General features: G+C 44.5%; 2 protein-coding genes across 3 annotated transcripts in view; both read right to left on the reverse strand.

Moving 5' to 3' along the window:
* The window catches only part of LOC149067716 (uncharacterized), a 113,453-nt gene extending 111,495 nt beyond the window's left edge, over positions 1-1,958 (reverse strand). Inside the window, exon 1 of the mRNA XM_089252358.1 lies at positions 1,823-1,958. Coding sequence (XP_089108484.1) covers positions 1,823-1,958 — 136 coding nt within the window. The remainder of the gene's footprint in view (positions 1-1,822) is intronic.
* A 3,923-nt stretch (positions 1,959-5,881) lies between these two features.
* On the reverse strand, positions 5,882-21,137 carry LOC149067717 (uncharacterized). Of its 2 annotated transcripts, none has more exons than XM_089252257.1 (3): positions 20,970-21,137; positions 8,633-9,173; positions 5,882-7,695 (listed from the first exon to the last, which is right to left on the reverse strand). In XM_089252257.1, the coding sequence occupies exons 2-3, from the start codon at positions 9,169-9,171 to the stop codon at positions 6,936-6,938; spliced, it is 1,299 nt and encodes a 432-aa protein (XP_089108383.1). In that variant the 5' UTR covers positions 9,172-9,173; positions 20,970-21,137; the 3' UTR covers positions 5,882-6,935. The 2 variants fall into 2 exon arrangements, with proteins under 2 accessions (XP_089108383.1, XP_089108382.1); XM_089252256.1 differs by having other exon boundaries at positions 20,738-21,136.
* Positions 21,138-26,643: the final 5,506 nt, after the last annotated feature.

Consider the following 26,643-nt stretch of genomic DNA (forward strand, 5'->3'; position numbering starts at 1 on the left):
GCTGTTGCCATTCATGGCTTCATTTTTTCACTTGGCAGTCCAATGACGAAATTTGCGAAGAGTTTGCATGTGCGGAAGGAAAAAAAAAATATTCGTGACTATCCGTCACATCCTGAGCTGGACTCACTAGGCTGGGATCTATGGTGGGGGCCCCGGGGCCCTTGTATAGTGAATTTATAGCGTGGAGAAACAAAAAAATGATAATAATCGTCTTGGCCCCCGAGCTGGAGCCCTTTCCATGAGAAAAATAGCGATTCTTTTTGCCGTGCGATATAGCGACAGCGAATGCAATGCAGTAAATGTACAAAGATCCATGGAAACGCTAAATGAAGAAACTACGATGACGAGCTTTTTCTAAAGTGTACCTTCCAATAGTACCGAATGGGTACAGAATGGGCACTGGAGAAAAGCAAACACCATGATAGAACACCCCCCCCCCCAAATATTAATGTTCGTATTAGGAGACTTCATTTCAGCATCATTTGCAATCATATCAGTTGAATATCTCTGTAGCAGTCAAAGTGACCACTGCCGTCGTTCTATTTATAACTTCATTTTACCACTGAATTAAGAAACCTAGAATATTCATACTTAAGAGATTCAAGAGCCTCAACAAGATGAAAAAAGTCATGAAATTTCAAGTACCTGAGATAAACCATTCGGGTGTAATCGCATGTCAAAGTAGGTTTGCGGCCAAAATGACCGCTTCCGTCATTTAACTTGAGACACCGATCCCATGTACCTCATAAGGGTTGGTTTCACTGTCTGATCCTCCTGCCGTCACCGCCATTGTCGTCGCGTAATCTCAAAATGTTTAACTGTTAAGCTAACCTGCTATTTGAGTTCCAGCTTTGGCAAGGAAGCGTCCCAGAACCGTTCAAATTCAACTCTGAACTGATTGGCACCCGTATTTGAACTGTATTGGCCGTACAGCCAAGAGTTTGTCAGATGGCTCGTTATTGGCGTGCATTTCATTTTGTTGGTGTCTTCCACAGGGTTCATTAGAGATGGCATTGTTTGGCTCCATGCGTGTACTTCATTTTGTCGGTGCAGTCTTCCAGATGGCCCATGTGTGACTTGCTCCACACGCACACTTCATTTTTCGGTAGAGCCTTCCCGATTGCTCGTGGTTAGCTTCACATGCATGTTTCTCAGATGGCTGGCTCATTGCTAACTTGTACGCTACGTGCATTTCATTCTGTTTTGTAGGTGGAGCCTTCTAGATGGCTCATTACTGGCTCCGTATGTAAACTTCATTTCGTCGGTAGAGCCCTCATATGGCTCATTACTGACTCTGCATGCATACTTCATTTTGTCGGTGGAGCCCTCGAGATGGCTCACAATTGGCTCCACACATATATCAGTGGAGTTTTCCTGATTTCACATTACTGGCTCTGCACGTGCACGTCATTTTGTTGGTAGAGTCCAACATAGTTCACTATTGGCTCACACGCGTACATTTCACTTTGTCGATGGATGTCTTACAGATGCTTATTATTGGCTCTACACGTGCACGGCGGAGCCTTCCAGATGGCTCATGACTGGTTCGGCACGCATGTTATCAGTGGATTTTTCCTGTTGGCTCATTACTAGCTCCACACATGTACTTCAGTTTGTCGGAGGAGAGTCTTATAGATACTTCACTACTAGCTCTAGGATTACATTTCATTTTTGCCAATGGAGGCTTCCAAATGTCTCATTACCGGGTCCACACGTACATTTCTTCTTGTCTCGGTGGAGTGACCTACAGATTACTTATTTTTAGCTTCACACCTCACTTCATTTTGTTAGTGTAGCTTTTCAGATATGAGTCCACACGTACACTTCATTCTGCCGGTGGGATCTTCAAAATTGCTCATGACTGGTACCACAAGTATATTGGCGGGGGAGTTTCCCCCAGGTGGCTCGTTACTATCTCTACATTTCATCTTGTCGTCGGAGCTCTCCGGATCAAGCATGATTGACTCCACACCTATGTCATCAGTGGAATTTTCCTAATGGCTCATTACTGGCTCCACACGTGTGAAATTCATTCTGTCGGTAGTCTTCTAGATAGTTCATGATTGGCTCCACACGCACACTTTATTTTTTCGGTGGAGTCTTTCACTCATACTAGCTCCACATGTACATTTCATCTTCTCCGTGGAGCCCACCAGATCTCTCGCGATTGGCTCCACAACTGCACTACATTTTGTTGTTGAATCTGCTAGATTGCTCACTACTGACTCACGCGCATTCTATTTCGTTAGTGCAGTCTGTATGGTGGCCCATTAATGGCATCGTTTGCAAAAATGTTTCCGAGGTGCAAGCACGGTTAAGTGATAATAACGCACTATTGGTTTTGTGTTCTGTCGACGGAGTCTTCCACATGACTCATAATACGTAGCGGGCAGCACAACATAACGACAGTGTTTGATCTAGTCACTTCACACTTTACTAGAGGAAGGCACAGATGAATATGGCGATAGCGAATACCAAGTAGAAGACGAAGAATAAGGCTTTCCTTGGCGAACACGACACTCGGACGACGGCTTCAGACCAAGACCCGTTCCGGGTCGGGAGTTCCGCGTACACCCTCTGCGAGGACGCGAAAGCCAATGGCATTGAGCAACACGTGTCGTTGGAGCACGAGTACGACGCGAGGCCGTGTTCGTGTCGCGTCCGCTCCAGCTCCACTCTGACCGAGATGTCCGTGTTGACGGTCTCGAGGTAAGGGTTGCTGGCGAAAAGCACGTAGTATACGTCCGTCTTGGCGACTTGGTGCGAGAACAGGAACTCGGCCAGCGAACCGGGGTTCTTCGCGCACGAGAAGTTCATGCTGAACTTGGCGTATTCCAGGGCCCCGTTGCACGCGTGCAACTGGTACGTCTCGTTTGAAAAGACCCCCTGGCTGCTCGATATCGAGGACGTCAGGGCGTCAGACTCGGACTCGGACGACTCCTCCTCGGAACTGTCCTCCATCGGCACGATGCTGTCCGTCGCCTCGGCCATGCACCTCAGCAGGGAACCGTGCCCCTTGACCAGAGTGACGGCCGCGCCCGCCAGCACGGCGCAACCGTGCAGGTTGACGGTCGACCCCTTCAGCAGGTGGAAGCCCCAGTACTCGTAGGCTCTGTTGGGCAGGATGACTCTCCTGGCCATGAAGCTCGTGTCGACGTGCGACAGGTTCACGTGGGGTTGGGACCCGTACGTGTAGGCCTCGAACTGCTCGTCGTCGTGGTAGACCTCGGCCGCCTCGCACCACACCGCCGAGACCTTGTCGCTGACGAGGACCGTGTCCCCGCTGGCGGCCCGGATGTCCTTGGGCTTGTAGACGTGGTACTTCATCACCAGCGGCACCGAGAACAGCGTCACAGCCGCCGAGATCACCAAGGCGCACACGGCCGTACGTTTCAGCAGCATCGGCCGGGTTTTCCAGCTGCACTGTGTCGATTAGGTGCGTGTCGTGTCGCGTTCCCTTTTTTTTTCGATTAAATTCGATTATACGAGAACATTTCTTTATAATGAAAGGTGGAAAGAAGACATCTTGGCATCGATAAGAACGAGGACGTCTTCTCCAAAGATAATCCCCCTTATCTCTGTTTCTTCAATGAGAGGACAAAGTTCTTGGCGCAAATTCGAAGACGTGGATTCATTCGCGCTACCGTGCTTTGTATGTGCACGTAGTTCTTTCACCTCGGAACAACGACGATCCTTCTCTTATCACCTTGTATGTTGGTGATAGAACCGACATCAAACATATTCCAATATTGACACGCGTGAAGTGGTTCAATACCCCCTCATCCATCACCAATACATGCAATCAGGGGCCGCCCTTATCAGACGCGGGGCCCGGTGCGAAAATAATTTCGGGGCTCCTCAGCTTCCGATTTCATATACAGGGTGATTATAATTGAAGTTCCCGTACTCTGAGTAGTTCCACTGCTTGTCCGAATACAGCCAAATTTTTAGGATATCTTAATGAGAACATAGGAGAGAGACCATCGAGCTTATATTACTGGAGGGAGCATCCAGCATCCGAGACGGCAGCTACATCAAATGCAAGGAAATCACGTGACTCGGTGAAAACAAAGTTCGTTTGCTGATAGAAATGTACCGTTCGGTCTCTAAATATTGCGTTTTAAAGATTAAATAAAAGGGTAGAGAACGCATCTAAAGATGAAAAATGATGAAATTATTATTTCATTAATGCTGGAATCATTTCTTTCATTAATTCTGGAATCATTTCTTTCATTAATTCTGGAATTATTTCCTTTATTATTTCTTCCATTACTTCTGGAATAATTGCTTTCATCAATTTTGGATTTGTTTCTTTTTCATTATAATGCTGAAATTATTTCTTTCATTAATGCCGAAATTATTTCTTTCATTGATGCTGAAATCATTTCTTTTATTAATGCTGGAATTATTTCTTTCATTAATTTTAGAATTATCACTTTCATCAATGCTGAAATTATAATTATAATTATAATTCCGGAATTGTTTTTCATTAATGCTGGAATTATCGCTTTCATTTATTTTCGAACTGAAATTATCTGTTTCATTAAAACTAGAATTTTTATTTCATTAATTATCACTTCCATTAATTTTGAAATTATCAATTTCGTCAAGGCTGAAAGTATCTCTTTCATTAATTCTGGAATTATTAATTAATTAAAAATGCTTGACTAAAGCTGCGGAAATTCTTCAGTGTAATTTATATGGACCCATAATTAATTTTAAAATATCCTAACCTACATGGATTTATGCAGTTGAATATCAAAAGGCAATACGGAGACATTAATTTTCATGTTTGAGAAGATATAAATAAAAAGTTGAAATCAATGTTATTGCATGAACATCCAACTCGAAAGTATAGGTCCGGGGATAATTACTTCATTTTTAATCTCCTGGGCTTCGTATATCTCTAAGCGAACTCAATATTTCAAAAATTGAGAATTCAATAAAATTTTTAAAATTGTTGATGTGGCGGAAAACCCCACTAAATTTTCGCATTTCTACAGTAGAATCGACAATTTTAACACTGATTTCTATGGGGATCATCCTTTGCCTGTCCCTCAAAGTGATGCTGATGATGATTCTGACGACTATTCAAAAAGCTCTCATTACTGGGGGGATTGAAAAAGTGGTAAACCATTATATATATATATATATATATATACACACACACACTAGCTATAATACGGGTTTCCAACATCGCCCTTTCCTCTTCACCACGTATCTTATTTATTTCGTCCCACTTCATCAGAGTGCTATGAAAAGTGTGACACGTGAAAACACCAGCTCTTACTCACGAATTTTATAATAATAAAGGGAAAAATGTCTGATTCATCAAGTACCCCCAGAAAACTTCTCCATTGTGGTCATCAGACTGGAGCACTGTGGGACCACGAAAATTTTTCACTTGTATTCATTTTAACAACGAATAAAATCCAGGGCCAGGATCTGGAATCGTGCCGTAAGCCACTCAAGTGACGTGAAACGGCACCGCGAGTCTCTTAAGTGATGTTTAAATATTCCGTGAGTCACTTGAATGCTCTGGAACTGTGCCGCGGTGGTTGGTAAATATGCCGTGAGTCATGCTCTGGGAATATCCCGTGGGACACTTCAGTGATCTGAAGACTGTGGCACCTCTGTAAATGTGCCGCGGGCCACTGAGTGATCTGAAACTGTGTCGCGAGTCACTTAAGTGCTCAGAAACTGAGCCGCCGTGACCTGTCAGTATGCCGCGTGATAATATGTAAATGTGCCGTGGGACACTTAATTGTTACGCCAATATCGTAAATACCGCCAACAACAACAGAGTACTGCATTTTTCGAACTCTGTTCAGTTGGTATTTCTAGACGGAGAGAAAATGAATGACAAGACAGCCAAAACCAATGGATGATCACAATATTTATTAGTTCGAGTACACATGTCAGCAGGTTAGGCCACAGCGGCCTAAATATCGTCACAATAGATCCATAGGCGTTCAAAATGGACGACCACGGGCTCGTATACATTTTACTTCGTTTACATTGTCAACGAATGTCTATTTTAAGGGCCGTTGACGAGCGTAAATGGATGTGGCAATGGCGTAAGATCTCAGTAAAGCTAGGACCACACTCATGTCCAGACTGGCACAATACGTTCCGAAGTTGGTCATGTCCGAGTAGTGTGGCCGTTCCACCATTGGCAATGATCGTCAAATGGTGGAGGCTGGAAGGTATTGGAAGGCTGTTAGAAAGCTGGGACCACACTCGTGTCCAGCCTGGGCTCAATAGTTATATGCAAGTATTCGCTTCCGATGTTTGCCGTCCCCGGTACAGGCTAACTATACACTGGCCCAGCTGGGCCGAATATTCCTTGGCGAATATTTGCTTCCAGATCAATCTCTACGTAGTGACTGTTGGCGTTCTTCGACCAATGTGTGGCCATAGTGATTGGAAGGTCGGGAAAGAAGGTGGTTCCTTCGAGTTGGGGCGGGGGGGGGGGTGGCTGAAAAGTCCTGGTCGTTCTGTTCGACCAGGCTTCCAATATCTTCTAGCCTCCAACATTGCCAGTGGTGGAGCGACCACACAACTAAGCCATGACTAACCTTGGAACGTATTGGACCAAGTGTGGCCCTAGCCGAAGAAAACGACAAGGGCATTCCAGCCTAGTTTTCTTCAGCCATCCCGATCTTCCAATCCGTCTGGTCCCACATTGTTGGAAGAACACCAACAGTCACAATATAGTAGTCTGGAAGCAAATATTCGCCAAGGAACATTGGGCCAATCTGGGCCAGTATATTTCCAGCCTACGCCGCTGGTGCTTCAATGCAGCAAGGGAAAAGCAAACATTGGAAACAAAGAGTTGCTTGCGACTTTGGGCTAGGCTGGACATGAATGTTGCCAAGCTGAAGGGTCTCCGCATCCGTGGAAGTCAAGAGAGAGTCATTGTTCTTTTTCTTTTTCTACGCCAACCGATTCTGTGGCGTGGCTTCCTTGGCGAGAGGACACAGAGAGCTGTACGACGGCGGAGGGCTGTCGAAAACGCACTCGTACGGCGGGGGCTCACCATCAAAGCATTGCGAGTTCGTAGCGCCGCCACCACCGACGCGTGAGTCGTGGCAAACGACGTAGCCGCTGACGTCTCCGGGCAAGCCGCCGACGACTCTTTCCGGACGGTCATCGGGTGGTATCAGTGGCGACACGAAGTTCCTCCACTGCGTGTCGCCCGCGTTGGAGGACGACGACGACGACGCCCTGTTCACCAGCTGGCGCGCCGCCTGGTACCTGCTGGGCGATCCCCTCCTGCCGCCCCTGACGACGAAGGCCACGATGACGAACAGGACCACGGGCATCAGGACTATGAGGAACGCGAACACGGCTATCCTCGGCCTGCACTGCGACCTGATGGCGTAGGCGGTCTTTCCGGATTCCGGATCGGAAGGGATCGTGACCAGGATCCTCTCCCTGGACGCGAACGACAGCGGCACGGCGCACGGCGACAGCGTCGTGCACGCGTGCGTGTCGGAGGTCACGTCCCGCGTCCGGTACACGGCGCGATCGAGTATCAACCTGAGGCGGACGTCGTTGGATCCGAACCCGTCGTTCGTCAGGACTATGGCGTAGTTTCCCGGTGACGTCACGTTGATGTTGACCGCTCTCGTGCTCGAATCGATGCAGTCCATCGAGTTGAAGTCCTTTTCACTGACTGGGACATCCTCGGACCTGCAATTGAAGAAATAAATGAATGCCTAGGATGTATCGCATGTAACCACACAACACCTGGTAAACGCATTGTTTATATTTCTCAATAGATCTCATAAGGTCAGTGGCGTATTCACAGCGGAAGGGGGGGAGCCTTGGTGGGCTCCTAGCTCAAGGTGACGAGTTCAGAGGGGTGGCACAGATTTGAGGAATGATTGGCCAAAAAATAGTAGAATGGGAGTAGGGCAACAAACTTTGTACAACCCTCAATAATATTTAAGGCAGCGTTTCTCAACCTATGATCCGCGAAGAGGTCATAGGTCAGGGGTTCTTAAACTTTTTCGGCCGCGACCCAAAATCAACGAAAAGATCAGCTTTGCGACCTATGCATGGGACTTTTCAAGATCAGTGAATCCAGTGACGCAATAAGTGAATTTTATAACAGGACTGTAAGTAGATTTGTACGACCCGTCTCGTAAGGCCCCCCCCCCCCCTGCGAATCAAGTTGGGGTCGGCTCAAAAATCCATCACTGTTAGTGGATACGAACGACCCATCTCGGAAGCCAATGCAATCCGTAGGTTAAGAACCACCCTGGCATAGGTTGTTCCAGTACAGGGGCGGATCTAGAGCTCGCTGTTCGGTGAGCACTAGTTTAGTGAGTGACCTAGAGCAGTGCCGGGCCCTGCATTCAGTCAAACCGGGCCCCGTGAGTGATTCATCTTTTAATTCTTCCCCATTAGTAGTGTTTATGACCGGGCTTTGCACTCGAAAAAAACTCAACCGAGCCGCGGGCTTCCAAAGCTTGAGAACGACGGACCTAGAGCGTGCGCAAGCAGGCGAATGCGCAATATCACTATAGTGGTCTTACGCGACTTGTTTCCGCTCGTGGTAGCTTTCAGTGAACGACCAGTCTTAAGTTTAACAAAAAAAGATAGGAATATACTGTGTAATACGAACTTGAGCGTCGGCGGACATTTCGGGTGAAGAGCAGCAGCGAAGTCGCCACCGTATCCCAGCGTCCAGGACTCCTGGTATTCCTCGGACTCCTCGTCGGATTCGGAGCTCTGCTTGGCGAAGTCCAGGCACTCCCTCGTCACTGCGCCCCTGTACACGTGTAGGTGGGCCTGCCTGTCGGTCGCGCACACTATGATCCTTATGACCGAGCCCGGCAGCAGGTAGAAGGTCCTCTCGAATTTATTGAGCCTCCTCCGGTCCAGCCGAGTTCTCAGTTCCAGGACCTGCCGGCGGAGGGAGAGCCTGTCCACGGCCGGGGTCTCGGACAGCTTGTGGGCCACGAAGTCGTGTTCGGACGACGTCAGGACGACGGACTCGCACCAGACGGTCGAGGCGGCCGGCATCAGCTTCGTGTCCGACACGCCGAGGTGGGTCGTCTTCTGAGGCCACGTCGACGGGTCGGTGCTGGCGAAGAACAGTCCGATCACGGACACCACGAACACGAGCGGGACGAACAGCCACGTCGTGATCTTCTTGGCCATTGCTGAAATCGTAATCGAGAGAAAGAGAATTATGGGTGATTATTATAAGAGGCATGGATGAACAACATGCATGAATTCCATAGAACTTGTTCAGGTGGAAAAATGCTTTAAACCTGTTTTTCCTAAAGAGGGCAATATCGCCCCCCTGGGGGCGATGGAAAGGTTCAGGGCAGGGGAGCGATAGAAGCCACGGGTATAACATAGGATCCCATGGGTTTGCTTGAGTCGGGGACGATGAGAGAAAAAAAACAACATCTAAAGAAGGGGGCGACGGAGCAAAAATGTTTGGGAACTATGCCCGAGAGTGCGGGCCACTTCAATGAGTTGAAAAAGTGCCACGCGCCACTCAATTAAATGATCTGGAACAACGCTACAGGTTACTTAAATGATCTGAAATTGTGATGCCTACAACATAGACGGAGATAAACTTGGAAGTCTGGGGGACGCGGTCATTATTACTGGGGGGCACGATGATAATAATGTGAATTCGTATATACGCATATATGTTAGATCTGTCGACTTTACCTTTGACGCTGGGGGGGACCCCCCCCCCCCGTATCTCCACCCATGGTCTACATAAATGATCTGGAAATGTGTCACTTAGTTCTTTTTCACAAAGTTCGGTCGGTTTGAGGTCACGGGCCCTATCAAATGACTCCGAGGGCTACATTTGGCCCACGGGCCATTGGTTTAGCATATATACTTTAGACGTTCATCAATCAATCGATTATACAGTTAATTAATGTACTGATCCACAACCTTTTTCAGTTATCTTTTGTAATTATCTCTTTCCTTAATTCTGGAGTCATCTTTCTTCAATTCTGAAATTATCTTTCTGAAATAACGTTTCATTAATTTTGGAATTATCTTTCATTAACGCTGAAATTACGTTTCATTAATTTTGGAATTATCTTTTTCTTAATTCTGGAATTATCTTTTTCTTAATTCTGGAATTATCTTTTTCTTAATTCTGGATTTATCTTTTTCTTAATTCTGGAATTATCTTTTTCTTAATTCTGGAATTATCTTTTCCTTAATTCTGGAATTATCGTTTTTTTCATTAGTTCTGGAGTTACCTTTCATTGATTTTGGAATTATCTCATCGATGCTGAAATTATTTCTTTTGTTTATTGTTTTAAACTCCTAATTAAATGCTATTAGGGAATAACGGAGATTGCACCGAGATATTCCACGAGTCACGTGATCTTCCGACGAATGATGTTGGCGACACTGTTCCCAGCACTGCCAAGGCGGAGACCGTCACATGCTCCCTCCAGTAATATAAGCTCTATAAGTCAGAATAATGAAAAACTTTTATGCTTTGTTGCCCCTTAAATTGATTTCACTCTCGTCGTTAATTAATGCCCGAAGTGGCATCTCCTGCATTTTGTGGCAATTTTGTGCAGTTTACGACGTCACCAATTGTTATATAGAAATAAAAGGAAGGGGGCCGTTCAAGTATTACGTAAGCAAATTTTTTGCCATTTTTGAGCCCCCCCCCCCCTTGTCAGCAAAAGTAAGCAAAACGCTGACCCCCCCTCCCCTTGTCAGCAGAATTTCGCTCTGCCCCTCTGAAACCTAACGCATATCGGTGGGATCAGAGACCTACACGGGGGGGGGGGGCATAGGGGGGGGGGTTTCTCTCGTGCCCCTTTCCACAATCAAAAATTAATTTTTTTAATGCCAAAATTTTTTTAAATTAATTAATCAATTTCTGTGAATTTCAATGTTATTTGAAGACCATGAGCTCAAAATTTATCTTTAATAAATTCATCGCGACCCACCCTCTAAGCCATACAATGATAAATCGCATAAAGGCCATTGTCCCGCGGAACAAAATATGGCTCCGGGGGTTATCTAATGCGTCCTGCCCTCCTCAAACCTAATTTTGTAAAAATGAACTAAACGGCACATTTACAGATCCGCTTAAGTGTCCCGTGGTACAATTCCAGAACATTTAAGCGGCCCGTGGCATATTTTCAGATCACTTAAATGATCCGAGACACAGTTCCGGAACACTTAAGCGATCCGTAAGCAGTGCCGTCTTAAGGCATGGGCCCACCCGGGCACGGCCCGGGGGCCCATGGTACTCTTAAGACGGCCCTGTCCGTGAGTCTTTTAGAGATCCTTTGATTGACATTTGACGTAGTTTTAGAGCACTTAAGTGGCCTCCAGTGTGGTTCTACATCACTAAAATTACCCGCGGCACATTCTCAGGTTATTTAAGTGATGCGTGGCACAGTTCCAGAGCACTTTAGCGGCCCGAACACATTTCCAGATCACTTGGATCCACGAAACATTCAGAGATCACTGAAGACGTTCTGTAGGGAACTTATGAATAGGAGGGATGTTACTTCAATTGCCCACAAACTATCGAAAAGTTTTTCTCGTTTTTGGCGCACCGCGAGTAATATGCCATTAAAAATATTTCATATTTTCATAAAGGGTGGCTGATGACGTAAGCATTATCCAAACTCCCCCCCCACCCCCTTGTCATCAAAAGTCAGCAGATCGGAAACCCCTTCCCCCCCACCATCGATGATGACGGAATACTTGAACGGCCCCCATGGTAAAAAAACGGGTAAAACGAGCAACTTCGTAGGTTTACAACAAAGTCTGACGGTGATAAGAGAGGAAAGAAATCAGATGGGACTTGTTTTTTTTGACTTTTTATTCCAAAGACGTTCGGACGCAATATTACGTCCTTGATCGCAAAGTGGTTAAATAAATATTATTCTAAGCTTTCTCGTCCAAATGAAACAAATCATTTGCATAGTTTCATGAAGTCGGAGACACTTTGCAACCCCCCCTTCATTAGGTTATCAAGCATTTTTATAGTCGGGGGACGTCCTTTGGTTTGTTGGCAAAAATCGTTCAACAAAATGAGATCAAAGTTTATCCTCGTTAGACTTGTTTTGGCTGTAGATGAGTCCCGATTGGAGGAGATGAGATATTCTCTTCAATGGCAAAATGACCTTTTAAATTTGACCAAAACAAAATCCATATCCTCTCTTGTATCTAGAGCCTTGAAAATATGGGATATTTTCTCCTGACATCACCCAATCTACATACGTAAAAACTGATTTTCTTTCTGTGTTGTATGTCATCTGTACGAATCTACAATTTTAGACCGATCATCGCCAAATTTTGCATGTAATTTACATACGAAACAGGACACGGATTGAACGACAGGCTACTTTAAAAGTTTCTCAGAGCAAGGGAAATGGCCGGAATGGGCGATAAACCGTCGGACAACAATGGTTTCTTAGCCCTCAATACTTTCGAAAACACTTCGAAATCACTTTCGAAATGTTTACTTTGGTTGCCGTTAGGGTTTTCGGGCGAGAATTCCCGCCCGACGGTTCTCGGGAATTTTTTGCAATTTCCCGTTTTCGAAATCCCGAGAAAAATTCCCGGGGAAGTACTGTTGTTACACATTAATAATGGGAATGAAATATAAAATATATTAAAAAAAAAGGAATAGTTGTTAAAAATTTACTTAATCTTCTATAGCTATAACATAGCATTGCATGGAAAAAGATATAGGTGGGGATATAGAGGGACAATATAGATTGGGGAGTGGGGCTTCCAGCTCGGGTAAACTGCGCCTGAGTGGCGCAGTGGTAAAATGCTCGTCTTCAAGCTAATAAGGTTACCACCGAGGTCTATGGGTTCGAATCCGAGCAATAGAACGTCAGAAGCAAGTTCTTTACCTACCGAACCCGGGGCGACCAATGATGGATGGAGCCTTCACCTAACTCCACTGGTTGGGAATTCCCGTACGGCGATATATGACCGTAGTTGGTGAGGTATATAAGTTCGAGTAAACTGCACTCTAGCAACCCTGCCTACTACAAAATACCGATACTGTTTTCGTGAAGTGGGAATACACGTGAGATGAACGAAGGAGATAGAATCTGAAAAAAGGGCATGGTGGGTGTGGGGGTGTGTTAACGATTCTGAGTCGATTGTGTTATAGCGCGTCAAAAGCTATCCGTATTATTCTATGAGTGGGGTCTCCTCTATTTCTGAAAAAGACGGAAGCTTTCTATTTTCTTTCAATGTTACTATTTATTGTTTTGATTTATAATGAAGCTCCGGAAGGGAGGGGGGTGGTTCTGGTGGCGAGGGGAGTTCGGTCGCGGGGCGTGGCATGGGGGAGTTTTCGGTGGTCGGGTGACGGCTGTTGTGGGACTTGGCTGAGGATGTTTAGTTGGAGTTTGGGAGGCGCGAACGTCCTGGTGGTGCTGGGCTATTGTTGGGTCGAGAATGGCATGGTGGCGAGAGAGTTGGTGAGGGGCGCCATGGGGTGGCAAAGCTTTGCTGGTACACCGGAAGGTTTTTTCTCGGCACGTCCGCGGCTGTGCTTAAATTGCACTGGACGTGCTCGGTTCATTCTGTATTCTGCTATTCAAAGTCAAAGATGCCTAATAAGTAATATATTTTTTTCACTCATAAGCGCACCTCACTTTGTGGTTTTACTTATTAAGGGGCCCCTTTTTCCATGGAGAATAATTGCGCAATACCCTCTAATACTTTCTTGCCTCTTTCCCTCTCTCAGCAACCTTTACCCAATACTTAGAAACTTATTCTTTTGTCCTTTTCGTATAACCACCTGCAAGTGATCGGCCGTATCCACTAACACAGTTTAAATTGCTGGTGAGGGGATTGAAGATCTAAACGGATTGGTTAAATTGGGGATTTTAACCAATTATTGTCAATCGCCAATCCTTTAACCTGCGATTGTAGTTTAAACTGTGGCAGTCTATACCAGGGCCGCGACTAGGGGGGGGGGGGAGAGCAGACGGGTCACGTGCCCCGGCGCTGGACCCGAGGGGGTGCAAATTTCATTCTGAAACCTCTCCTTTAACATTACAAGGGGGCGTTAAAATGCACGCTTGCCCCGGGTGACCAAGCATCTAGTTGCGGCCCTGGTGAATACGGCCGCGAGAGAGGAAGTTTTATGGCTTTACGCTGCCAATATCACTTGAATCCCTTCCCCGGGAAAATTTGTCGTTCACAACTGATCCCCTGTTTTTATAAGCAATGTTTTCTTTTTAACTTGCAAGTGTGATGACCACTGACTACGATCGCATTTCAATCTGAATGGCTTTAAATGCCAAAAAAAAAAGATCGTGATGTACCAACACCATCTATAGAACAAGGCCTCCGCGCGAAGCTCGTGACGTCAATGAAGAAGGCCATTTCACCTATTGCCATTGGATATAGCAGGCTGACGCATGCGATACCTTTACCTTTTTTCGCAGTATATCCAATGGCAATGGGAGAAATGTCCTTCTTCATTGACGTCACAAGCTTCGTGCGGAGGCCTTTGTGTTATAGGTGGTGTTGGATGTACAAATGTGGGGGGAAAAATCACTTTATATACAGTTGAAGCTGCAAATCTCGAACGCTTAGACGCAGTTTAAAACGCAGAATTCTAGAACGCTTCTGTGTTAGCGGCATGGCCTGCACATTCTGAAACAGGACCCCTAGTCACGGGCTCCTTTATGATGAATTTATAGCGTGAAAAAACAAAAAAAATGATGAAGATCATCTCGGGTCCCAGGGCTGGAACCTTGTCAGTCTACCCCTTGTGGGGGGCCATGGTTAGCGGGTGTGAATAATTATATTTATCAGTAGTGATTAAGAGTGATGTGGTCAGTATAATTGGAATGAAGCCATCTTAGTGCTGCATAGGCAAGTTGCAATTCAAACTATACAAAAGGTATGACATTTTTGACTCATGAGAAAATAAAATTTAATTTAATCTGCAATATAGGAAAAATATAAGAAATCGCGTAAGTTTGGCCAAACTGCAATGAAATTCATGCCGTGGTGCCAAGGCCACCACCAGGAGAGTCAAGTACAAAAGCACGAGTGCCATTTCACCCTTTAACGCAAAAAGCTTTGTAAACATTGTTTAACTAACTGCATCGATCATTAATATGATGGATCAGTATATAATATAAATACAGCCGCTGTAGTGGTCGAGTGGTCATAGTGACGGATTCGCATCACGGGGATCCGGGTTCGAGCCCCACAGTGGGTGGTCGGCTGAAGTTGGTTTTCTGTGATTCCCAACTTCGAGGAGCAAATGCGAGCCGATCTCACCGTTAAAAGTCTCGCCACAGAGAGCACAACAGGCCTACAAACAGTACAAATATTCAGTCACTATACATCACTCACTTCACTTCTGAGATATAGATGGCAGCACTGAAAAATCATGCACAACACTGGATACTGTTAGGTACGCACACTTACAATTCCGGCACAACTCACTAGGTGGTAAATTGGCGATAGACCTCAGTTGTGTTCGGTTTGAAAAGAAAATATAAATATAATAATAATCTATATATGCAAAATTGATTTTGTGTGTCTATGTTCTTTATACTTTACAATTTTAGATCGATCGTCGCAAAATTTTGCATATATACTAAATGGGACCCGACTTGAACGATAGGCTACGTTAAAAGTTTGGCAGACCTAGGCAAGTGCCTGAAATGGGCGAAAAACTGTAGGGCAACAATGGTTTTTGGGCCTCAACAATCACTTTCGGAACGTTTGCTTACCGTGGTTCCCTAGCAATGCGTTTCAGACGTGTTTTATGCCTTTACAATATTTTGTCTCTTCTTTAACGCCGCCAGTATATTTACAATGGTTTACGCCTTTATAATGGTTTGCCACTTCTCCAGTAATGGGGTTTTTTGAATAGATGTCAGAATCATCATCAGAATCACTTTGAGGGTCAGGCATAGGATGATCCCCATAGAAATCAGTGTTAAAATTGCCGATTTTACTGTATAAATGCAGAAATTTAGTGGGGGGGGGATTTCCTGCCACATCAATAATTTTAAAAACTGTATTAAATACTCGATTTTTGAAATTGCTCAATTTCAACAGGAAAATGCACCCCCGCCCCCCTCGTCATGCAAACTCGACCTGGGAATGGTACCTTGCGAATGGGATTCTAGCAATGGACTGGCCCACATGTTCTCCGGACCTCAACCCGATGCAAAGCATGTGAGAGCTGCAATGGCACGCGTAAAGTGTGTTGTTGCATGGCAAGCAACGCAACAGTGTTTCAGAACTTGAACGGGCGATCTGCACAAGTGTGGCGAGATATCCCTCTGCAGTTATTGCCATAAACTTGTTGAATCGATGACGTAGACGTGTGTTTGCCATTATAAAGAACAATGGAAAATTTATTATGATGATATTTAATTTATATATTTATTATTAATGAAATATAATTGAACGTGGGATTTTTTCGAGTGGCTTTATCATTTTGTGACACACTTTATACGTGTCACGCAAAGCCAAAGACACAGTCTCGAAGCAACCTTAAATCGTACCATTCGAAGATCACACATGTGATCACAGCGTCTGTGATTAAGGTGACTGGAAATCGGACTCATCGTTCTCCGTGTGGGGGAGACCAGTTTTCTGTTGAAAGTGACGTCTAATCCTTAAAAAAGAACGTGCATGGGTAACAGCTGTTGGCTGTTAGCTACAATATTGACGTCAAAACTTCACCCAAATGTGGCCTGATGAGACGGCCTAAGGTTTCCAGGAGCTCTATCTACGGTTGACCATGACGTAACGGGATCGAAATTTCTGACTTGAATAAACGAGATTGATTACGTCAAATCTGCAATACGAGAAAAATCGTAAGGAATCGCGTGTCTTCCGGCAATATTTATTTCAAGGATCGCTAATGACCCTTTTTCAGAGTCCAGTGGCTCCAAAGGACCGTCGCCGACTTTTGTCAAAGGCGTCGCGATAAGCTGGTGATATTGATGGATGGATCACTAACGACTCTCCAGAGAGTCCCCAACTGACAAGGGCCACTAGTGATTCATCGAGGTTGCTCAATTGACAAGGGCCACTAGTGATCCATCGAGGGTGTCCAACTGAGGGTGTCCTCCGACAAGGGGCTGAAACCTGAAAAACCAGACACACTCCCACGTTACTATTCCTATGGAACCTCTAACGTATGCCATAACTGATTGCGACCCGGCCCTAGAGCCATGCGCTTGGTCTGATGGTCAAAGTTCGAACTAGGAGTCTTTTACTCAGCACGTTTCTTTCATTCGGTCAAAACCGTCCGTTCAAATTATACTGTTACAATTATTATGCTACTATCTGTGCTGTCGTCATTACGCTTCTCCCATAAATATTCATATACACGCAAGGATAAGCCAACTTAAATAACCAGCCAACATAAGAAAAAAAATTAAATTACTCGAGGGAACTATCTGCTCCCATCAACCAAGATAACCTATACAAGGCTGCTTAGCCAAAAAATAAAACACGGCATTACCAATCAAGATCCCAAACATCAAGGGAAAGATCGCAAACCCATACAGTTCTATTCAGCCGAAGGTTTTAACAACTGGATGTTGCGAAGATATATTTTGGAAAGAGAGAAAATTCAACTGCCCCTGCGGGGAATCGAACCCACGGGGTGAACCCATCCGGGTGAACGCCCTAGACCACTAGACTACAGAGGCGCCGAATCTCTCAATTTTTCCCCGGAGCTGAAAGGGACCGTACATGGACGGCCGGGCCAGACTCAGGCCAAGCTCACAACTACTGACGCTTCCACCAGATGGCGACTTACACAAGGGTGACGTCACTCTCCACTATCCGGAAAGTGAAAGGATGTGGGTTCGATTCCCCGCAGGGGCAGTTGAATTTTCTCTCTTTCCAAAATATATCTTCGCAACATCCACATCCTTGAGCCCATCCATTCAGCCCTTCACTTGAGAGCTGATTATCAAAAGAAAAGGAAAATAGACAAAAACAGAAACAAAGTAAACAGTTCTGGGACAGTCTGTTCCCCGTAAATAAAGCAGTTATCAGCTTTTCCTCTTTTAGGGGCGGCTACCCCACTCTTTTCTTCCTTTCCTTTTTTGAACAAAGGATATGAGTCTTTCATGGCCGAAATTCCAGATAGATTTTTGTACGGAACAGCCCCCACAGACAAGAGAACTGACTGGCAAGGGCCACTAGTGATCCATCCATCTACATACCAACCAAGGGTCACTAATGATCCCCGAAAAACATATGTAGAATATGCAGTCGCTAAATACATAGGCGTCAAGTTATTGAAAATATTAGGAGGGCTCGGAAATATTGGGAAGGGGGGGGGGTGGGCTGTCAGTAGTCAGGGTCCAATTTTTCATTAGTGTCTCACCGAATACTATGCTAGATTAAAATAATCGTGTTACTTGTTCATCCCTGTAGGGTAGTGTTTATCAAAGCGTGCGTCGCAGCTCCAAGGGGGGGGGGGCATCGCTAACCTTTGTCAAGGGCGTCGCGATAAGCTTGTTGACATTGATTGTGATTGCTTATTTGACTATTGATTGCCAAGTTGACATTTGATTGCCGCTGACTCAGGCCCGTCATTTGGGGGATCCCCCCAAAAGCTTTTGAAAATACACTAAAAATGGTATATATAATATACAAATACATACATACATTGAGTACATGTTCTTCACCCCCCCCCCGAAAAATGTTGAAATGACGGCCCTGCATTGACTGCCTATTTAGTGCTTTAAAATGGTTTTTTAAGGCTATTCTGGGGAGGCGACTAGAGCCGCCTCCTACCTCCTAATATTTTCAATAACTTTACGTTTTTCTGTGCATTGGAAGTAACGAGGATCTCTGGTAACCCTTGGGCTATATATAATAGGTGGGGTAACCAGTACCTTCTTCATATCAGATATTTTTGTTACGAGAATAGCTGGTGCCCTTGTTTATGCGTATAATCGATGGGTAACCACAGGGCCCGACTTTGATATGGGAAGAGGGGCTTGTACAAATCCGAGCTTGTGTGGAGGGGGGGGGGGGCGCGACTAAGGTTAAAGATGTTTCGTCTGAAAAATTTAGACAACATGTTATGTCTAAATTTTTCAGACTATCATGGGGTGCCCGGGGCAAATGCATCACTCGCCCATGCGGAAATTGGTCCTCAGGCAGTGCCGTCTAACAGTGGTTCTGGGGGTCATATGGCTCCCTTGCGGTCCTGAGATATTCTAATGGGGGGGGGGGCGGCGAGGCATAGGTGTAAATAAGATGAAAGTGGAAAGTCACGAAGAGAGCCACAAAGAGCTTTGAAGAAATGCGGCATTCAGGCATTCAAGTGAAATATGGTGATGGGGGTGGGGGGGGGGAAATTGACTACTTTCAGAATAAAGCAGAGCCAGGGCCATCTTTACCCACGGCTCATAGGGGGGCATGACCCGAGGCCTCATATCTATGGAGGGGGGTGACACAATGAGATCTGGTACTGTGATTTTCAAGTGCAAGTACGTAAATATATAAGCTGTTACGTTCAGCAAAGTACGCCCCCCCCCCCCCAAAACATTACTTTGCATGATGATGTACCCATAATGTTGAGACGGCCATGCGTAGAACTAGAACCTCCCCACGAGGAGAGGACGCTCACTGAACCAGGTTAGGCGCAGAACCAGAATGATATGTCGGGAGGATTGATTTAGGTTCGTCCCGTTAAAAAAGTCTCGCCAGGGAGCAACAGGCCCAAAAAACGGTCCAAATATTCAATCATTGCACTTCACTCATAGATAGAAGCACTGAAAATTTCGAAATACGACGCAGGATAAACACTCAAACTCTGTTAGAAACCAACACACACTTCCGGCGCAACTCAATCAGTAGTAAATTGCCAGTGGCGATAGACCGGAGTTGTGCTCGGTTTGAATGAATGAATGAATGTGTAGGTGCGGTGGAAAGTCTCTTATTTTAAACAGACATAGTTTTCCCATATAAGCAGGCTCTTGGGAGGGATGATCACCCACCATCTGGATCCATGCCTGGCCCAGGGTTCCAGAGATCGATCTCATTTATGAAATTTTTTATTATTTCAATGCAAATTTAGTTTTTATTAACAAGTAGAGCTTGATTCGATAAGTGGAAAGGGTATTTTTCTTGGATGGGGGATGGCGGAGGCACGAGAGAAATTTTGGGCCCCCAAAAAAGGGGCCATTTGTTGAAAAAGGTTGAGAAACAGTGGTTTAGACTCTAAACCATGGGCTCTGCTGCAGACAGGCCTCGTGAAAATTAGATCTATTCAAATCTTTCGACAGTTCGCACGTAAATTGGTTTTCAGAAGCATTTCTAGTCAGGCAGGGATTGAGGGGAGGGGGAGGGGGGGATCCCTCAGAAAAATCTCTTCGCTCGGGGGCACCCACGATACTGTTCAGACGGCCCTGTCCCTTTGCAAGCAGCTACTCTCGCCACCTCCGATATTTTTCGTGCCAAAGATCGCTAGTGACCTCCTTCAGAATTTTTTTTTTCGTCATCGCCCCAGACTCAAGTGAACTCATAGGAACCTATGTTGTTATACTCGTAGCTTCTATCGCCCCCTCGGACCGTTCTCTCGCCCACCGGGAGGGTGGCGATATTTCCCACTTTGGAAAACACTGGATTTAGGAGGATGGGGCGATCTCTAGCGTTCTTCTAACTCCCATCCATTAATTAACTAAAGAAAAGTTATTTCTTCAACAAAATAAATAAAACAATTATGCAAAATTATCTTCACCTCCTGGTTGGCTTCTCCTGATATTCGGCATCTTCCAATATTCATTCTTCTTCCTTCGAGAACATTCTCACAAGACGATCACTAAGGTGACAACAGCCAAAAGCCACTTGTGATTTCCGTAATTTTTCTCCTTTTCCTCCTCCTCTCCTCACCCGAGGATGACGTAACAACCGAGAAGCAATAACAAGCTTCTCCCGATTGTTATTTAAAATTATTAAAATATTCTAATTACCTCCTCGTCGATCCGACGGCGCATCAAGATGGTGTTTGCTCCCCCCTAAAGACAACGACGACAACAACAACGGTGTTTATTACTCCAGCAGATGCATGTTAAAGCATGTATTTTGCCCTCGAACTTCTTTTTCTTCTTCTCTGGGAACGTTGAAAGACGACGAATAATAAGAAAATAGGAGCGAATTTTCTTATCTTGTCGGTCACGAGTGATAAGGAGGGCCGAGTAACGTTGCAAGGGTGGCCGATATTTACACGCAAACGAAAATAACACTTGTCGTCACGGAAAAAGAAAACTCTACGGTATGTGTGTGTATCCGTTACATTATTATAACGTCATTCATATCGTTGGAATCTGACTCGCCAAGAATGAAAAAGGGAGCGGATCGAGATTAGAAAATACAAAAAAAAAATACATTATTTCCTATCACTTTAGGAAAGATTTCCACGAGGAGAGAAAATGATTTCGATCAGTGTGTGTGTGTCGTCATGGCGAGCGAGGGCTCAGGGTCAAACTGCCCCCTCCCCCCCTCCCCACACTCTTGCCCTCAAACTATTGAAGGCCTCCATTTTATTCTAGAATAAAATTACCGTCTCGTGGAAAAATCTGCGCGATAGAAGTGAAATTTCTAGGTTGTTTTTACCTCTAGGCTGCGGGAATAAGGGGCCATTCAAGTATTACATAAGCAGATTTTCAGCCATTTTTGACCCCCCTCTCCCCCCCCCCCTTGTCAGCAAAATTTCGTCAGCAGTTTAGAATATTTCATATCTTCATAAAGGGGTGGTTGATGACTTAAGCAATCTCCAACCCCCCACCCCCCTGTCATCAAAAGTCAGCAAATCCGAAACCCCCCACACTGACCTCCCCATGGCCCTCGCATCCTAGAGCAGGGCCCCTAGGCTGGGATCTTTTGCGCCCCCCCCCCCGACCACACTTTCACTGGCCCCTTTATGATGAATTTATAGCGTGAAAAAGCAAAAGATGGTGAAAATCGTCCCGGGTCCCAGGGGTGGAGCCTTGTCAGCCCACCCCTTGTGGGAGCCACGGACCTCCCACACCTTGTCAGCAAAATTTCGTCAGCTCTTCCCTCTACTTCCTAACGCATATTGTGATCAGAGACGTACGCGGGGGCGGGCACGATGCCCCGCCCCCTTCCGGAAGATGAAAATTTCTTTTGATCCAAAAATAATTTTTCGTAAAAATTGAAATTCCGGAAGAAAAAATATTTTTATCATGTTGTTATAATCAATTTCTGTGGATTTCATTGCTCTTTTGAAGGCTAAAAACTCAAATTTTCGTTTTAAGAAATTGATTACGACCCACCCTCTCAGCCATATATGAGTGGTTCACACACACAACCATAATAAACCACAAGTCCATTTATCTTCATTATGAATAACAACGCCTTAAAGTTTTTTTGATCTGGAGACTTTATTTCGGTATAATGCTTATTATGTGTCGTGCTGCCATCTGCCACCAGTTTTTTCTAACTATGAGTGAAGTGTAATGATTGAATAATTGTATCGTTGTAGGCCTGTTGCAGTGGAGAGATCGGCTCGCATTTGCACCTCGAAGTTGGGAACCACAGGAAACCAACTTCAGCCGACCACCACTGCGGCGACGGTGGGGTTCGAACCCGGATCCTAGCGATGCCAGTCCGCCACTATGACCACTCGACCACCACATCGGCGAAACTTGGGGACTGAGGCCCTTTGAGATCACTTGACCACAAGACCTTTGACGTCAAAGTTTAGTTAAAACTACCATTTTTTTGAGTGCCCTGTGCTTTTACAAGTAATAAATCAGTATTTTTGTTGTAAATTTTTATAGTCTTTCTTTAATAATGAGGACTTGGTCCCTCCACTATGGTTGTGAATTGAAGCTTCTCTACGTGAAAAAATATGATGCTACAATGTATAAGTGAAGAACATTTAGTTATGGTTTATTTTATTTTACGTTACGAAAAATTCTTGATTTTGAAATATTTTCATTAGGGGCCGTTCAAGTATTACGTCATCATCGATGGGGGGGGGGGGTTCCGATTTGCTGACTTTTGATGACAAGGGGGGGAGGGGGGATTTGGATAATGTTTACGTCATCAACCACCCTTTATGACAGTATGAGTTAGGATTCAGAGGGAAAGAGCTGATGACGAAATTTTGCTGGGGGGGGGGGTGTCAGCGTTTTGCTGACTTCTGCTGACAAGGGGGGGAGGGGGTCAAAAATGGCTAAAAATTTGGTTTCGTAATACTTGAACGGCCCCTTAGGTATATTTAAACTACAAATCAATTACGATGAATGAAAAATGTTAACATTTGTCGTAAATCAATCGCTGTACAAAATATTGTCATTTTCGTAAATTCTAGAGAAGAAAAGAGATTTTCTAGAGAAAGGCTCGGAGTCTAGTATTTGCCTCGCCACAGAGAGCAACAGGCCTACGACGGTATAACTGTTTATTCATTACACTTCACGCACTGTGAGTTGAGGAAAAACTCATAGTTTAAAAAATCCGGGTTCGAACCCCACCGACGCCGTAGTGGTGGTCCGCTGAAGTTGGTTTTCTGTGGTTCCCAACTTCAAGGCGCGAATGTGAGCCGATCTCCCCGTTTAAAACGTCTCGCCACAGAGAGCAACAGACCTACAAACAGCACAAATTCAATCATAACACATCACTCACTTCACTTCTGAGATATAGAAGGCAGCACTGAAAAATCAAACACGACACTACATATGCACTAAAACTGTTTTTACGTCATCAAACATAACTATTGACCAAATTTGATGTTCATAGCTTCAGTGGTTTCAGCTCAGTGATGATGAATCAGTTAGGACATGTTATTCAAGTTCGAATATAATATTGCGATAATTTCAGTATTAATGGAAGAGATAATTTCAGCATTAATGGAAGATAATTTCAGTATTAATGGAAGAGATAATTTCAGCATTAATGGAAGATAATTTCAGCATTAATGGAAGATAATTCAAAAATAAGTGAAAGCGGTAACTCCGGAATTAATGGAAGATCATTCGAGAATAAATGAAAAAGATAATTCCAAAATTAATGAAAGTGATCATTTCAGCATTAATGAAAGAAACAAATCCAGAATTGATGTAGAAAATACAAATAACAACGCCACAACAGGCAAATTGCCCAACGAGGTGGCTGACTTAAGAACATCATGGATCCCCGAGCCATTTTTTGGAGGCCCTATCTACTACTGCTACACCACACATGCACCCCACCCACCCTCCCGCGGAACCCCCAACGAATTGGTACATGCGGGAATGTGCGTGTACGTGTAGTGAAACCTGACGTGAAGTTTTTTGTTTCTCTGTAATGCTTGATATGTGTAGTGCTGCCATCTGCCACAAGTTTTTTTTCTAACTATGAGTGAAGTGTTATGATTGAATGATTTATCGTTGTAGGACTGTTGCTCTCTGTGGCGAGACTTTTTAACGGGGAGATCGGCTCGCATTTGCGCCTTGAAGTTGGGAACCACAGAAAACCAACTTCAGCTGACCACCACTGTGGGGTTCGAACCCGGATCCTCGCATCGCGAGTCCGTCACTATAACCACTCGACCACCACAGCGGCTAACCACTGCATTACCCCGAGGGGTTGGACTACGCTGACTTTTGCTCGCTCCATCGCAATTATTCCAGAATTGATGAATGAAATAATAATTATATGGCATGATGTCCCTCTCCGCTTGTTAATGAGAGATATACAGAAAGCTGGATGTTGTGAAGATATTTATTTTTTGAGATGTTCATTTTTCCCGGTAGAGGCAAATATGAGTTTTTTTTCCTTCCTTTATTCAACATCTCAAAAAATAAATATCTTCACAACATCCAGCTTTCTGTATATCTTGCAAATAATAATTAATCAAAGAAAATTCCAGAATTAATGAAAAAAAATCCAAAATTAATGAAGGAAATTTTTCAGCATTAACGAAAAATATTATTCCAGTATTAATGAAATAAATAATTTAATATTTTCTGTTATCCTTAGATGAGTTTCTCTTTTCTTTTTCTCAGTCTTTAAAACCCAATATTTAGAGACCGAACTGTACATTTCAATGGGGAAATTGCCAGCCACGAACTGTGTTATTCAACGAGTCACGTGATTTCCTTGCTTTCGATGTTGATCCCGCCACAGTGTCTGGATGCTCCCTCCAGTAATATGAGCCTGATGGTCGTCTCCAAAGTTTCCAGAATATATAAGGTTAACTATTAGCAAGCACGCGCTTCAGAATGAAACTCGTTTATAAGACGTTTTATAGACGTCTCCAGATTCATCATGTGACCCACTCGAACAGGAGCATAATGCAAAATTGTTGGTTTTTAATGAATTTTTTCGCATATTCTTCATACTCGAAACTTCATTATTTTTTCTGAGCGGATGCCACAAAAACCGCTTATTGTCAACACATTTTTTTTTTCTAGTGCTCCTGGCCGCTGGGGGAGGGCGCATATTTTATCCTTTAACATCTACTTCGATATTACAAGGACGACAGAATTTGTGCTTGCCCCGGTTTACCAAGCATATCTCGCGGCCCTGGCTTTATAGGCGAACACTTCATTTCCCCATGTGAAATCTGACCCTGGTTCAACAAGTAATGTGGGCAGGGCCGCAATTAAATTCTTGGTCAGCTGGCTGGAGAAGTAGAAGGTTGAAATTCACCCCCCCCCCTACCGGCACGCAGCACCAGAGCCGCCTGACCTCCCCCTCTCCCCAGTTTCCGCCCTGTTCGTACGGCCGAGCTATAAGAAAAAGATTTAATCGTGTAACTTATTCTAATTAATACATTCCCACTGAACGTTAAGTATCGAAAGGTATCTTCTATTTTCCCCATAAAAGAAATATTTCTGACAATTCCCTTTTCGTGTCCCTTTTCTCCGATTTCATAAACGTAGATACTTCCCTTTGATTTAGCATTACATGCAGGGGTCGAGAAAAAAATCTTTTAAAAAATAAAATTACTTTTAAAAAAATTTGAAAAAAATAATTTCATAATCGGCAGTATTTGTGGCATCAACTTAGAAAAAATGATAAAGTTTTGTGAATTAGAACTAGGCAGAAAAATTAATCAAAAAACAGTAATTTTTTCTTTGTGTTTCAACGGGAGACGGTCACGTGATGAACCGGGTGACGTCACCTTGATTTTCCGAAAAGAGTAGCTAGAAAACGGGTTATATGGCAACCCCCAGATCGTCTCTGCTTCATTAAAAAAGGAGCTTTCTTCTCGATATATCGTGCTGAGTGGCAGCACCAGCAGTATCAGTCCAATAGCGGAAATTCAGAGTTCACCTGTCGTCTGCTTCTTCCCAGACTCTTTGTTTTGGAGGTCTCCTCGTAGACTGAGCAAAATAACTGAACTTTTTATTTATTTCAGTTCAGTTTGGTGGCTTCCCACGTGAGGAACTTAACCGAACGAGTAATTTAGTTCCATCTGATTATCACCACATCAATAGTTTTTTATTTTTAAACTAGGTGGCAGCACAAACAGTACCAGTCCAACAGGGGAAATTCACTTGTCCTACCGTCGTCTGCTTCTTCTGAGACTCTTAATTTTCGATACCACCTCGTGTATCGAGAAAAATAACTGAACTTCTTATCCAATTCAGTTCGTTTTGTGGGCTCCTCTTGCAAGGATCCAAACCGATCGATGAA

Source organism: Pholcus phalangioides, unplaced genomic scaffold (genome assembly GCF_987345545.1).
Source record: "Pholcus phalangioides strain wild (caught in Gottingen) unplaced genomic scaffold, Ppha-v1.0 ptg000028l_1, whole genome shotgun sequence".
In the NCBI taxonomy this organism is placed as follows: Eukaryota; Metazoa; Arthropoda; class Arachnida; order Araneae; family Pholcidae; genus Pholcus; species Pholcus phalangioides.